At 39.8% G+C, this 13,897-nt stretch overlaps 1 protein-coding gene across 1 annotated transcript; it reads right to left on the bottom strand.

The window, feature by feature from the left end:
- Nucleotides 1–1,742: 1,742 nt before the first annotated feature.
- On the bottom strand, nucleotides 1,743–9,519 carry LOC105558909 (titin-like). The gene is made up of 10 exons (XM_012006842.1): nucleotides 7,138–9,519; nucleotides 6,552–6,780; nucleotides 5,983–6,119; nucleotides 5,670–5,799; nucleotides 5,256–5,435; nucleotides 4,736–4,925; nucleotides 3,028–3,101; nucleotides 2,810–2,983; nucleotides 2,396–2,575; nucleotides 1,743–2,067 (listed from the first exon to the last, which is right to left on the bottom strand). Exons 1-10 carry the CDS (start codon nucleotides 9,253–9,255, stop codon nucleotides 1,877–1,879), a joined length of 3,603 nt encoding a protein of 1,200 aa, XP_011862232.1. The 5' UTR covers nucleotides 9,256–9,519; the 3' UTR covers nucleotides 1,743–1,876.
- Nucleotides 9,520–13,897: the final 4,378 nt, after the last annotated feature.

Here is a 13,897-nt window from a genome sequence, read left to right as displayed (position 1 = left end):
TTTCGAACCCATTTCATCCAGGTTCGAATATACTTGAAGCTTTTATAATTGCTTTTATCTTTTCAAGTATATCACAGAGAGTTCGATACTATAACAGATTCCAATTTACTTATAAAATACTTCCCATCACTAGCTAAGAAATATATTTGAATAATTTTGAACGTATATAATGAAAGTTTTAAATCGTTTTCAGCATTATTTGAAACAAGGTGATTATGTTTTGAGAAAAATGTGAGTGCCAAGAAAAACTTTTAATAATAACAATTCGGTAGAGACTTAAATTTCGATGGGTGTTCAATCTTCTCTTTTTCCGTACTTATCGAATAATTTCGTTTGCAAGCAGAATTTAGAATCGTTTTGATCCGTTATTTGAAGTTAGGATTTCTTATAAATCTTAGGTATATTTGATAACTGAATTTTAAGAAATACAGAATTCTTTAAACTTCTCATTAGTTTTAGACATTTAGATAAATATTAATATTCCATGATTTTTAAACTTTAGATTTTAAACTTAAAATTTTTAATTAATTAAAAATTTTAAGTATAAAATTTTTAATTAATTAAAATTTTTAAGTTTAAAATTTTTAATTAATTAAAAATTTTAAGTTTAAAATCTAAAGTTTAAAAATCATGGAATATTAATATTTATCTAAATTTCTAAAACTAATGAGAAGTTTAAAGAATTCTGTATTTCTTAAAATTCAGTTATCAAATATACCCAAGATTTATAAGAAATCCCAACTTCAAATAACGGATCAAAACGATTCTAAATTCTGCTTGCAAACGAAATTACTCGAAAAGTACGGAAGAAGAAAAGATTGAACACCCATCGAAATTTAAGTCTCTACCGAATTGTTATTATTAAAAGTTTTTCTTGGCACTCACATTTTTCTCAAAACATAATCACCTTGTTTCAAATAATGCTGAAAACGATTTAAAACTTTCATTATAGACGTTCAAAATTATTCAAATATATTTCTTAGCTAGTGATGGGAAGTATTTTATAAGTAAATTGAAATCTGTTATAGTATCGAACTCTCTGTGATATACTTGAAAAGATAAAAGCGATTATAAAAGCTTCAAGTATATTCGAACCTGGATGAAATGGGTTCGAAATTTCTATAAGTACTTTATTAGAAATTTAATATGCGAAACTGTGAAGCATAATTGTATGTATACATGTGTATTACATACAAATATCTATTACAATTTACATAATTGTATTCGAATACTAATAAAAGATTCCAACCTTTACGATAAAAACTATTTATATAATTACATTTCGAATTCTGCAGGCACTCATTCTAAAATTCAAAATTGATCGGGATTCGATTGCAAAATTTAGATAAATATTAATATTCCATGATTTTTAAACTTTAGATTTTAAACTTAAAATTTTTAATTAATTAAAAATTTTACGTTTAAAATCTAAATAATATTAATATTCCATGATTTTTAAACTTTAGATTTTAAACTTAAAATTTTTAATTAATTAAGAGAAGATTGAACACCCATCGAAATTTAAGTCTCTACCGAATTGTTATTATTACTTATACTATGTTCAGTTAAATTGTACAATTTACAAAGCGGATTTTGATAGTAATTTTATGCGTTATGTGTATGGAATGATTCGATTTGTAGTAAGTCGGAATAGAAGCGAACTCGGACGATCGAGCGAGAGAGAAGGCCCCCCCCCCCCCGGGGGAGGGGATCTTTTTTTTATAAATCGTATACATCGAGAATAAATTTGCGAATTGTATTTATTTAGATTTAATAAAAAATCATGTTACATTGAAGCAAGAAAGACCAATGGGCATATATTATATAAAATCATAAAAGAAGTAAAGAATAAAATAAGTAAAATAATTTAACTTGTTTATTCGCAAGGCGCACTGGCGTCTTCTAGGTCAGGCATGTACATTTCGTCCCAATCCTTACTCCAGTTGTACATTTTCTCCGAATTCTCAGCGAAACCTATACAGTTATACGGCGCCAGTCTTGTCCGCCATTCCTTGCGCTTGCTTGCTCGCAGCAAAAATTTGGTGAGAGGTTTCATCAGGCCTCTCGCTAAATAAAATGCGAAAAACATACGTTAACAGAAAGAAACGAGATAAAACAAATTAAAAGCAGAATTGATCTTGTCGGTATTTTCCTTTGCTTTATTCTTTTTTATTTTAATGTTAAAAGGTTCTTATATTTTTATCTCACGACGCTTATTGTATTTTTATTTCGTTTATAGATTTTAGAATTTTTATTTCTCGAAGTTTCGTCTCTTTTTCATGAATTATCATTTCTGTATTATTTCTTTTACCAGTCGTAAAAGTAAGAGATCACTCTACGAAGTCCTTTTAGCGTTAATCTTTAAGAATATAGTAACACAATTAGAAGACTATACCATGACACTTGTTGATCATAATCCGGTAGGGCGCTGTAGTTCCCACAGTGGTGAGAACAGAAATATCTTCTGCGCCAGGTACCTTATATTTGTGACATTTGAGAACTGGTGATTCCACAGCTCCCACTTCCGCCTTATTGCGGGCAACCATTTTCACTACATCAAGCTGCGTCACAGCACCTAATAATTGAAAAAGTAATAATTAGAAAAATAAAAACTGTATCCAAAATTATTTACATTCATCGATAGCACATAAGGTGTGTGAAGCAACGTTATTTCTTTTACTATTCAGTCAATTTCTTCTATTTAGCCTCTTTTTCCTTTATTTCTGATGCAGTCACAGTAGGAAAATTAATGAAAACAAACACGCAACTAATGGCTAATAATTATATAGATAAAATATTTCAAACTGACCCAACATATTGTTAAAATTTAGTACGTTTACGCCTTTCGAGTGCATATAAGCAGTGAGTTGTCCAGCAGCGGTGGGTTGGTCCCGATCAAGCGTAAGGGCGCACTTATAATCTTGCAATTTCGTGATATTGCAAATATTCTGAAGACGGCACTGTTGAGCAGCAGGATAAGTTCCTAAAAAGGATGTCGGGATTGATAAGATTGTATGCATCGATTACCGTTACGAGACAACGGAAAGGTGTTACAAAAGTTCATCCCTATGGTCTTCAGTACGCCTGGAGATGGTTGGCGGCTGTTTTAAATATCGGTAAGAAAATATGAAAATATAAAACAATATAAAGGAAAAAAATCTTAATATTATGCAATAAAAATTTTTTAAATATGCTGCAGAAGAGATATTAAAATAAAATAGAACGCTCTCCATAGAAAATTTTTGCAATATGCAAAATTTTAAGTTAAGGTTCACGTATAAGAAAAATTTGTATTTTTAATTTTTAGAGCCACGAGCCGATATTTGTGATTTATGCGCGACTTTGATACTGGACATGCTCGAAGTCGCCGGTAATGTGCTGTGTCATGCGTATCCGAAGCAGTTCAATAAATTGCTGGTGCTGCTAATGGAGCAATATTATCCGCGTATGCAAAGTGTTGCGGGTGGCGGTGGCGGGCCTTTGGTACGGCTGGAGGAGTTTCTGAAAAACACTCTGAAGAGGGGCACTATACGTCTCGCCGACGGAATGCTTCCGCCTAACTTTTTCTGATCTTCCGTGAAAATATCCCGACGACGTAGTGATCTAAATGTAGGCTGAAATTTATGACGAGTTTAGCGATGAGCTAAAAATAAGAATCAAATTTAATATGTACTTAAAAATCCGAGTCACATCCAATAATCAAGTTTTATTTCCTGAAATTCGAGTAGTATTCATAAGAAATATTTGCTACATCGTACTTGCAATCGAATCCCGATCAGTTTTGAATTTTAGAATGAGTGCCTGCAGAATTGAAAATGTAATTATATAAATAGTTTTTATCGTAAAGGTTTGAATCTTTTATTAGTATTCGAATACAATCATGTAAATTGTAATAGATATTTGTATGTAATACACATGCATACATACAATTATGCTTCACAGTTTCACACATTAAATTTCTAATAAAGTACTTCTAGAAATTTCGAACCCATTTCATCCAGGTTCGAATATACTTAAAGCTTTTATAATCACTTTTATCTTTTCAAGTATATCACAGAGAGTTCGATACTACAACAGATTCCAATCTACTTATAAAATACTTCCCATCACTAGCTAAGAAATATATTTGAATAATTATTACTTATACTATGTTCAGTTAAATTGTACAATTTACAAAGCGGATTTTGATAGTAATTTTATGCGTTATGTGTATGGAATGATTCGATTTGTAGTAAGTCGGAATAGAAGCGAACTCGGACGATCGAGCGAGATTTTTTACAAATCGTATACATCGAGGATAAATTTGCGAATTGTATTTATTTAGATTTAATAAAAAAAAATATTACATTGAAGCAAGAAAGACCAATGGGCATATATTATATAAAATCATAAAAGAAGTAAAGAATAAAATAAGTAAAGTAATTTAACTTGTTTATTCGCAAGGCGCACTGGCGTCTGCTAGGTCAGGCATGTACATTTCGTCCCAATCCTTACTCCAGTTGTACATTTTCTCCGAATTCTCAGCGAAACCTATACAGTCGGAATAGAAGCGAACTCGGACGATCGAGCGAGATTTTTTACAAATCGTATACATCGAGGATAAATTTGCGAATTGTATTTATTTAGATTTAATAAAAAAAAATATTACATTGAAGCAAGAAAGACCAATGGGCATATATTATATAAAATCATAAAAGAAGTAAACAATAAAATAAGTAAAGTAATTTAACTTGTTTATTCGCAAGGCGCACTGGCGTCTTCTAGGTCAGGCATGTACATTTCGTCCCAATCCTTACTCCAGTTGTACATTTTCTCCGAATTCTCAGCGAAACCTATACAGTTATACGGCGCCAGTCTTGTCCGCCATTCCTTGCGCTTGCTTGCTCGCAGCAAAAATTTGGTGAGAGGTTTCATCAGGCCTCTCGCTAAATAAAATGCGAAAAACATACGTTAACAGAAAGAAACGAGATAAAACAAATTAAAAGCAGAATTGATCTTGTCGGTATTTTCCTTTGCTTTAGGTATTCTTTTTGATTTTAATGTTAAAAGGTTCTTATATTTTTATCTCACGACGCTTATTGTATTTTTATTTCGTTTATAGATTTTAGAATTTTTATTTCTCGAAGTTTCGTCTCTTTTTCATGAATTATCATTTCTGTATTATTTCTTTTACCAGTCGTAAAAGTAAGAGATCACTACGAAGTCCTTTTAGCGTTAATCTTTAAGAATATAGTAACACAGTTAGAAGACTATACCATGACACTTGTTGATCATAATCCGGTATGGCGCTGTAGTTCCCACAGTGGTGAGAACAGAAATATCTTCTGCGCCAGGTATCTTATATTTGTGACATTTGAGAACTGGTGATTCCACAGCTCCCACTTCCGCCTTATTGCGGGCAACCATTTTCACTACATCAAGCTGCGTCACAGCACCTAATAATTGAAAAAGTAATAATTAGAAAAATAAAAACTGTATCCAAAATTATTTACGTTCATCGATAGCACATAAGGTGTGTGAAGCAACGTTATTTCTTTTACTATTCAGTCAATTTCTTCTATTTAGCCTCTTTTTCCTTTATTTCTGATGCAGCCACAGTAGGAAAATTAATGAAAACAAACACGCAACTAATGGCTAATAATTATATAGATAAAATATTTCAAACTGACCCAACATATTGTTAAAATTTAGTACGTTTACGCCTTTCGAGTGCATATAAGCAGTGAGTTGTCCAGCAGCGGTGGGTTGGTTCCGATCAAGCGTAAGGGCGCACTTATAATCTTGCAATTTCGTGATATCCTACAATTAATGAATAATTACCAATTATATATTTTAATGTTTAAAAATTATATTTGAGAGAACTCAAACTATATAATTATTATTGTTAATAAAATCAGTTAATATAGTATATAATTAATCAAACATATTGATTTTAGATCAGAAGGAACATGAGAAATTATTAAGGATGCTAAAGTCATTTACTTTAATGTCACACTCTTTTGAGACAATCAGATCGCAGTACACCACGGGCGACTTGTCCATATTTAGCTCGTGATCGAAAATGAAGCTCGCGGGTAAGAGCTTACCATGCGGCCAAGCGCCACCTCCTGACGTGACGACTGCAAAGATAAATTAAAAGGTAACATTTCTACGTTTCTTTTCGTATTATTTTATATTTTCTAACGGGATGTAGCGCGCCGTGTTCTCCACTGTCAAACAACTAGCGCAATTCGCCAACTTGTTACCCTTGAAACAAGAGAGTATAGTCAAACATATCGCGAAGGTGTTCGAAGATATTTATAAGGACAGGGTCTCGAAGGAAAATAATAACAGATTGACCTTCGGGATATCTTTGCGAAGTTCTCTGCTCGTTTATATTCTACACGGAGAGAATTTTCTCTTAAAATTTATCCTGAAAATCATGTGATCGATCATAAAATTCCTCGAAATGCCGCGTTGTCCCACGATTACAATACTTTCGGAATAAATTTTAAAAGAAAATTCCCTCCGTGTAGGACAGCAAAATTTTCCTCGATTCGATTTAGACGTACCTATATCAACGATTTCTCCGGGGATAATGGTCCGGTGACATCTCTCCTCATGTGTTAAGAGAACTGGGATTTTCGTGACGCATTCGATCATTTCCGCCAGCACTTCGAAGAGCCCTTTCGGCAGTGACGGCACGACATGATGCGTCATCAGGACGTAAGGGCGCGTATTGTAAGACGGCGACGATATGGGCCGCCACATTTTACATCCGCCGATCATAACCGAGATTTCCTTTAAACATTCAAGATTTTAATTAGCTTTCAGGTTGATCGTATCTCAATTAAATTGAACAAACACCAATGTGTTCGAGAAAGTTTTAAGGAAATTTTTATCCCGCGAAAGAAAATTTAAGTTTGGGTCGGAATAAGCGTAAACGTGCGTTACAAAGTTACATGGATGAGAAATCCGCATTGTTGGTCGATGACTTTGTTATCTTCGTCGCTCGTTAGAAGATAGAATGCAAAGAGGGTGTTGGCAGGGTTGTTAGCGAGTATTTCAGAGAATTACGCCATTTATTCCAATTCGCTTAATTCCAACTTGAAACGTAGAGTTTGATAAAAAAAAAAAACCAAAACTCACGCGACTTACTTTGTAAATGTCAACTAGGCTATTTAACTTCGCCAGTGCATCGTCAAGTGTTTTAATTTCCTCCAAATTAAAACGTAATTTTTGTAATGTCTCGGCAGGATGTTCTTCGTCAGATGATGCATATTTACACAAATCTTCCTCGGAGCTACTACTTGTCTCATCAGTACTTTCGTCTGCTTCAGACTCAATGACGTGCGCTCGATGCAAGTCCTCAAGATTACCGGAACTAACGGGAGATTTGAGCACGGACATTCCGGATGTGGCACTGTGCGTACGGCGTGGAGCATTTGGAACTCTAAACTCCTCGGTTGCGCCTACAAGCCTGTGCATACTGCGCGTTTGACGTACTTTCTCGAATTTTTCTGCCTTTGTGCAGATTTCGTTATCGGCTTCCTTTATATTGTCCGCAATCCGGTTAGGTCCTTTCCAGCCTTTAAGGTCGCGATCGTCGATCTCTTTGCATCTCCTAATAAACTCGAGTTCTTCAGGGAGCATGTCGGATATATCCGGTTTGGGCGTGTAGCAGACTTTCAGTACTTTACGAGCTTCAGGTTTGGCGGAAGAGAACTTCTCGGACGTAGTGGTCATTGGACACATTACTGGTAATTGAGAAATTTCGGGTATGGCGGAGGCGGACATCTTGGGCGTAGTCTCGACCACTTTTAGTAATTCAGGAATATCCGAGGGAATATCGGATACGGTGGACATCTCAGGCATAATCTTGGCCAATGCATCTTGGCATTTGCAGAGTAAAAAAAATTCTGGTTCTTCAGGAATTTCGGGTTTGGCGGAGGCGGACATCTCGGACGTAGTCTTGGCCACTTGGTAGACTTCTGGTACTTTAGGAGCTTCGGGTTTGGCGGAGGCAGGCATCTCGGGCGTAGTCTTGGCCACTTGGCAGACTTCTAGTAATTCGGGAATTTCGGATACGATGGACATCTCAGGCGTAATCTTGGCCAAATTGCAGAGTGGAGGAATTTCTGGCACTTCAGGAGTTTCGGGTTTGGCGGAGGCGGACATCTCGGTCGTAGTCTTGGCCACTTGGCAGGCTTCTGGTAACTCAGGAATTTCGGATACGATGGACATCTCAGGCGTAATCTTGGCCAAATTGCAGAGTGGAGGAATTTCTGGTACTTCAGGAGTTTCGGGTTTGGCGGAGGCGGACATCTCGGACGTAGTCTTGGCCACTTGGTGGACTTTTGGTACTTTACGAGCTTCGAGATTGGAGAGAGACCTCTCGAATTCTAGTAACTCAGGAATATCGGGTATGGGCAGATCACCCCCAATCTTGTCGAAGTCGCAGACTAGATGAGGAAATGGTACTTCAGGATTCTCGGATTGGACGGAGGCGGCTATTTGAGAACATAGATTTTCCATTACTTGACATTCTTTTAGATCCTTCGGATAATTCTCGGATTTATCGGAGAGGGAAATTTTGGACATAGCCGTGGATATATGGCATATTTCTGGAGCTTTTGGTACTTGGCAAGCTTCAGGTGTGACGGAGGTGTGTGCTTCATGCGTAGTTTTGGTCGTTTCACCTGCTTCTGGAACTTTAGGAGTCTTAACTTCGATGGAGATAGGCGTTGCGGACTTGTATTCGGGTATTTTGCATGCTGTTGGAACTTTCGGAAGCTCAAGTTCGGCGGAGGGGGAAGCTTCGGGCGTAGTCTTGGACGCCTGGCATTTTTCCGCAGCTTCAGGATTCTCAGGTTTCTTGGAAGCGAAGATTTTGGACGGAAAATTGGGTATCCGGACAATTGGGAATTCCGCGGCCTCAATTTTCGAGCTCGAGATTTTACACATTTTGGCGACACATGGCGAAATTTTCTCCTCGTACATTTCTCGACCCCTCTTGATGTTCTCCGACGGTTTCTTGCTCGCGGCTTGTTCCGTCTTCGCGCGTTCTTTCGATTCGACGGCCTCTTTCATTTTTGGCACACTCTTGGCTGCTAGACTCGAGACTGAGGGTTTTACCGACTTATCGATCATTTTCGCGACCTTCTCCGACGGCTTCTTGCTCGTGACTTGTTCCCTCTTCTCGCCTTCACTCGATTCAACGTTCTCTTTCATCTTTTTCACAGTGTCGGCACTCGGGACTTTACACTTGTCGCTCATTTTCGCGAATACCGAAGAAGTACTGCGCCGATGTTAGAAGACGAGACGAAACTGTGCGACAGACAATGCGAGACTGCCCTCGAGGACAAAGGACGTTACAAATCGATTGCCAAACGGTTACGAACTGCCGATCGACGAAGAGGTCGAGTTTCGATGTGAGTTATTACGCGCGCGCGCGCGTGCGTTTATCTTCAGTCGTCAGTCGCGTGGCGGCCACGTGTACCACGGGAACGACGATTCTACTGTGAAAGCGATACTGGTCTTGTTACGAGGTCAAGATAGCTGTTTGACAATGGGGTGATAAGGGGTGGCAAGTTTGACCAACTTGAAAAAGTTGGACCAATCACGCTCGATCGTGGGAAGACTAATCGACCGCGATTGGTCAACTTCTCGTGTTCTGGAAGCCTCACCACCCCACTGTAGACCGGGGTTCAGAAATTTTATTTCGCTTTCGTGTTCCCCCCCCTCGACAGCGCATTCTTCCTCTTCCGTTACAACAGAGCTTATACACGTGATGCCCCCAAAGTGCCCGACTTTCAACGCTATCAAAGGTCGGAGTGAGAAATTTAATTTGAATTATGTTTACGAAGACGCTTGCAAAAGATATTGTTTGCGCGTCCCCTCGGCACAAACGGTCATAGATAACGTATAGTTTATAAATTAGATGTCAAATTGAGCGCGGTTGCACAATTTGTGCGAGATAAGAAAAATTAGGGATTCGCGACAAACGACGCGCCCTTCATTGTTCGTTGGGTCCCATTCGTCCCGTGGAATATTTTTGTCTGTGTAAATCTGCCTTGCAGGGGCTCGGCATTCTCGCCTCGTCTTGCTTTTCCGACCTTCCATGTTGGAAATAAATTTTCTTTGTCCGCTGGGGCTTGCAAGCGCCGGACTTGTAAGTCGCATTCCATTGTGACTCTGGTAGCTGCTTGACGCGAGTCCTGCAAACGGACGAAAGTCCCACCGACCCTATGCAACGTGTTCACGGCCGATGTAGACCCTCATCCGGCCGCATCGCTCGCCCTCGGCGATCGTCACCGAATTTGCCGCGACACGACGACCCGATGACGTCGAAACGATTTCTTCCTGGACCCTCTCGCGATTATCTGCGATTATTCGGAGCTTTGTCTTCGAGCGCAGTCTTGAATCGGGCTTCCAATTCCAGCTTCGATCGAATTTGAAAACGTAACAATGATTATTTGCGATAAAATCATTCTGTACGTTGAGATTTATATGAATCGAATGGAATTAATTCGTGACATAAAATTCAAATCAAGATATATTTCGAAAGAGATTAACGTTTATGAAATCAGAGAATCTTTTCTGCTTTATGTAATTCTGCTTTCTCTCTCTCTCTCTCTTAGTCTATTCTCGTTTCTATTCTCGGTACTTGTAGCGCGGCAAAAATTCCGCGGGACCTGCGAGCGGCAATGTCTCTCAAGAGAAGCATAAACATAACAAAGAGGCTATCGCGAACGATGTAAAATGCGCACTGATCGACTTTTCTTTTCCCTGTTAGGGAAGTCACGTTCCCGGAGGCCTTTCAGTTGGAAATGCGCGGACTACCTCTATACTATCACGGTTCACGATCCCATGGAATGCGTGATGACCGCTCCGCACCGTGCAGGTGTAACCCGTCAGGTGATGTCACCACGCGCACTCGAGCATTCGCGATCGAGCGGCCTTACGATCCAGCGTGATTGAGCCAGCAGCATCGCGCGAGGCTTTCATTCCTCCTGCAAGAAAAAAAAAGAGAATAAAAAGATTATCACAATGGCTGAATCTCTCTGTCCTACTTAGCGACATTCGTATTTTTTTTTGCATTCAATAGCACGCAAGTATCTTCAACGGAGAAAGGTCGAGAGAAAGAGAGAGAGAGAGAGAGATGCGGACTAGAAACATAACAGTTATCGCAAGGAAGAAAACAAAATACACGATTAATATACGTAACTAATGGAAAATTGTATTAAACGAGATCTAAATAAATGAAACGGATCGAAGTGCGAATGCAAATACGTGGAGAAATATAGATTTCAGGGAAATGAGATTACAGAGTGAATTCTTCGTTCCCCTAAATTCGCTAATAGAAAAAATTGAGCTCGGCGAACGTTTCTTCCTCGGCGAGAATTCGATCTCGCCAAGTTATCCAGAACTCCGAGTTCTGCGCCAATGCGCAATAAAGATGCTTATCTTGGAGTATACGTCGCAGAGGAGACTCGAGATTTGCGGAAAAAGCGTCGGCGTATCGCGTCTCGGTTTCTTCCCGATGCGGCGCCGGAGAGTGGCGATTGATAAATTAATAAGAGCGGATCAACGGAGACTCGTAGCGGGACCGGAATCTAGATTCCCACGAGTGGGTAACTCGTCGATGATCGTATTGTGACTCGCGACACGATTTTAATGATGAAATAAACGAGCGAGCGCGCTTGCAATAAGAACGGAAGGAGTGCACGGAGGGAATTTTCCTTTAAAATTTATCCTGAAAGTCATGTAATCGAGGGACGACGTGGCACTTCGAACAACTTTGTGACAACTTTTGGAAATGTCACCATACTTTTTACTAATAATTATACTCACAGTTAGTATACATTTTACTAGTAAAACGCATGGTGAAATTAAAAAAATGTTCATAAAGTTCGTCAAAATGCCATGTTGTCCCACGAAAGAATTTTATGACAGTTTTTTGAAACTTTATTGTACTTTTTACTAGTAATTATACTTAGTATACATTTTACTAGTAAAGTGCATGGTAAAATTTAAAAAAATGTTCATACAATTCGTCAAAATGCCATGTTGTTCCACGAAAGAATTTTACGAGGGTAAAAAAAAAAGTTATTGAAATGACTAAATACGTTTGGTCGGCAGCATTTCTTTAGTTGAAGTATATATGTTTTCAAGTTAAACGTACAGCAACTTTTCTGTACTATTAAGGATGCCAGGTGTGGTGAAGAAAACACTGACGTTGTTAATTACCGCTGGCGGGATTGAAGAATTCTGATTAGTACAGTGACTTATTGAAACAAATATTTTTACGAATTGATAAATATTAGCTTGGTAGCCCGTGATCGCCGCGTATCAAGAAATATTTCTTGATTCAACACCTGCTTTTCCTCAGTGTACATTTTACCAGTCAAACTAGCACTAAGTGTAAATTACTGGTAAAATGTGCAGTGAAATTTCGGCGGACTCTCGTACGGTTCCTCGAAATGCCACGTTGTCCCACGATTTGCAGGATAAACTTCAAGGGAAAATTCTCTCCGTGCGCTGGAAGGCAGGTTTTCAAATTGAAAACCTTCGAAGTGCTCCGCGCTTGATTCCGGAATTAAGATCGCCGAGAGGGCGAGATCTCGAGGTGCGCGGGGTCTTCGGAAATGGCGAAATTCCTCGGAGCAGGGGCAGCGCCGCCGGAGCGGTTCGAGGCGTGCTCGCTCACGTGGCGGCCGATCCCGTGACGTACATATCTTCTTTCTCTCGGACGCGAGGGAAGGAGAAGATCCTCCGCGCGTGTGACATAATCGGCGAGCGGATAAAGGGCGGGCGTCGGCGTCGGCCGGAGGCATCGCGCGCGAGCGAGTTCGCACGACGCGAATTCACGTGTTACGTAAATCCGCGCGGTCGCGCGGGCCAATTAACGGCCGTCATTTTTATCGCGCCGTCACGGTTCAAGGCGGCCGACCGTCGAGCGTCCCCGCGACGATCAGCTTCGAAAATCCCGCGGAGAGACGGACCGGGTCTACCGATCTCGGTGACCCTCGGCGACGGATTCGCGGAAGTCGCCGACGCGGGTGAGCCGAGGGGAGATTATCGCCCCGGGATTGAATCGTGTCGGAGCTCGCGCGGCGTTACGTCAAATTGAATCGAGAGGCAATTATTACGGGGCGAAAGTTAAATTTTAATCAATTCACGAGGGTCCGCCGTTCCGCCATTCTCGAACGTGTAGAAGATAGACTCGGCTCTTAAATGTGTCTTATTGTAATATGCATATAGGTGTGCGTATAGATGATGTATGTTACTTGAGTGAACGTAGGAAAGGCATTCTGACTCGTATGCGATGTATTTCCGTCGATGAACTCGAGTGCGCGAGTCATTCTTCAGAGAGAGCGAGAGCGCGCGCGAGAGAGAGAGAAAGAGAGAGAGAGGGGGGGAGGAGCAAGGGAGGGAAAGAGAGACATGGACTTTGTCCTAATCCTTCGTTAGTTACGGCAGGATGTAGCGATATTGTTCCATAATTTGAGAAACGCGAAAGACGTCTTGGCAATCTCGCGGCGGAGGGGGGGGGGAGGGGAGGGGGTTGCACGAGAGAAAACGCGCTTTCCTGCGCGAGTGATAAAAACGGCCAAATTAGTCGGCCGTGATTAAATGAAAGGCGCGGCGCCGAGCTCGTCTCCGTGTAACAAAGATGAGATCTGCAACTTGAATAAATTTTAAGGGTTCTGGAAAACGGCGAAAACTACGTCGTTTGCGCGTCCGCGCTGCCTTTAAATTTAATCAGTTCGGCGGGGATTTGCCGAACGCGCCTCTAAGCGAGAAACGGTCAGATCTGTTGGAATAAAATACACGATAAATAAAGGCGATAAGGCTTAACTTTTCTCACGGGCGATACGAGAAATAAACAGGTTTGAAAGGATTAACACGTACTATT

This window comes from Vollenhovia emeryi, unplaced genomic scaffold, assembly GCF_000949405.1.
Source record: "Vollenhovia emeryi isolate VEMERY1.0 unplaced genomic scaffold, V.emery_V1.0 DF939305.1, whole genome shotgun sequence".
NCBI lineage: Eukaryota > Metazoa > Arthropoda > Insecta > Hymenoptera > Formicidae > Vollenhovia > Vollenhovia emeryi.
The sequence above is the reverse complement of the archived record's forward strand: the minus strand, read 5'-3'. Positions and strand labels throughout refer to the sequence as shown.

Excerpts from the sequence above, each read along its gene's own strand:
- LOC105558909 (XM_012006842.1), bottom strand. The coding sequence starts at position 9,255 with ATGAGCGACAAGTGTAAAGTCCCGAGTGCCGACACTGTGAAAAAGATG. Across the intron at positions 3,102-4,735 it reads GCCAGTGCGCCTTGCGAATA|CCGCCAACCATCTCCAGGCG; the intron begins AACAAGTTAAAT and ends TATTTAAAACAG. Across the intron at positions 2,068-2,395 it reads TATGATCAACAAGTGTCATG|CGAGAGGCCTGATGAAACCT; the intron begins GTATAGTCTTCT and ends CATTTTATTTAG.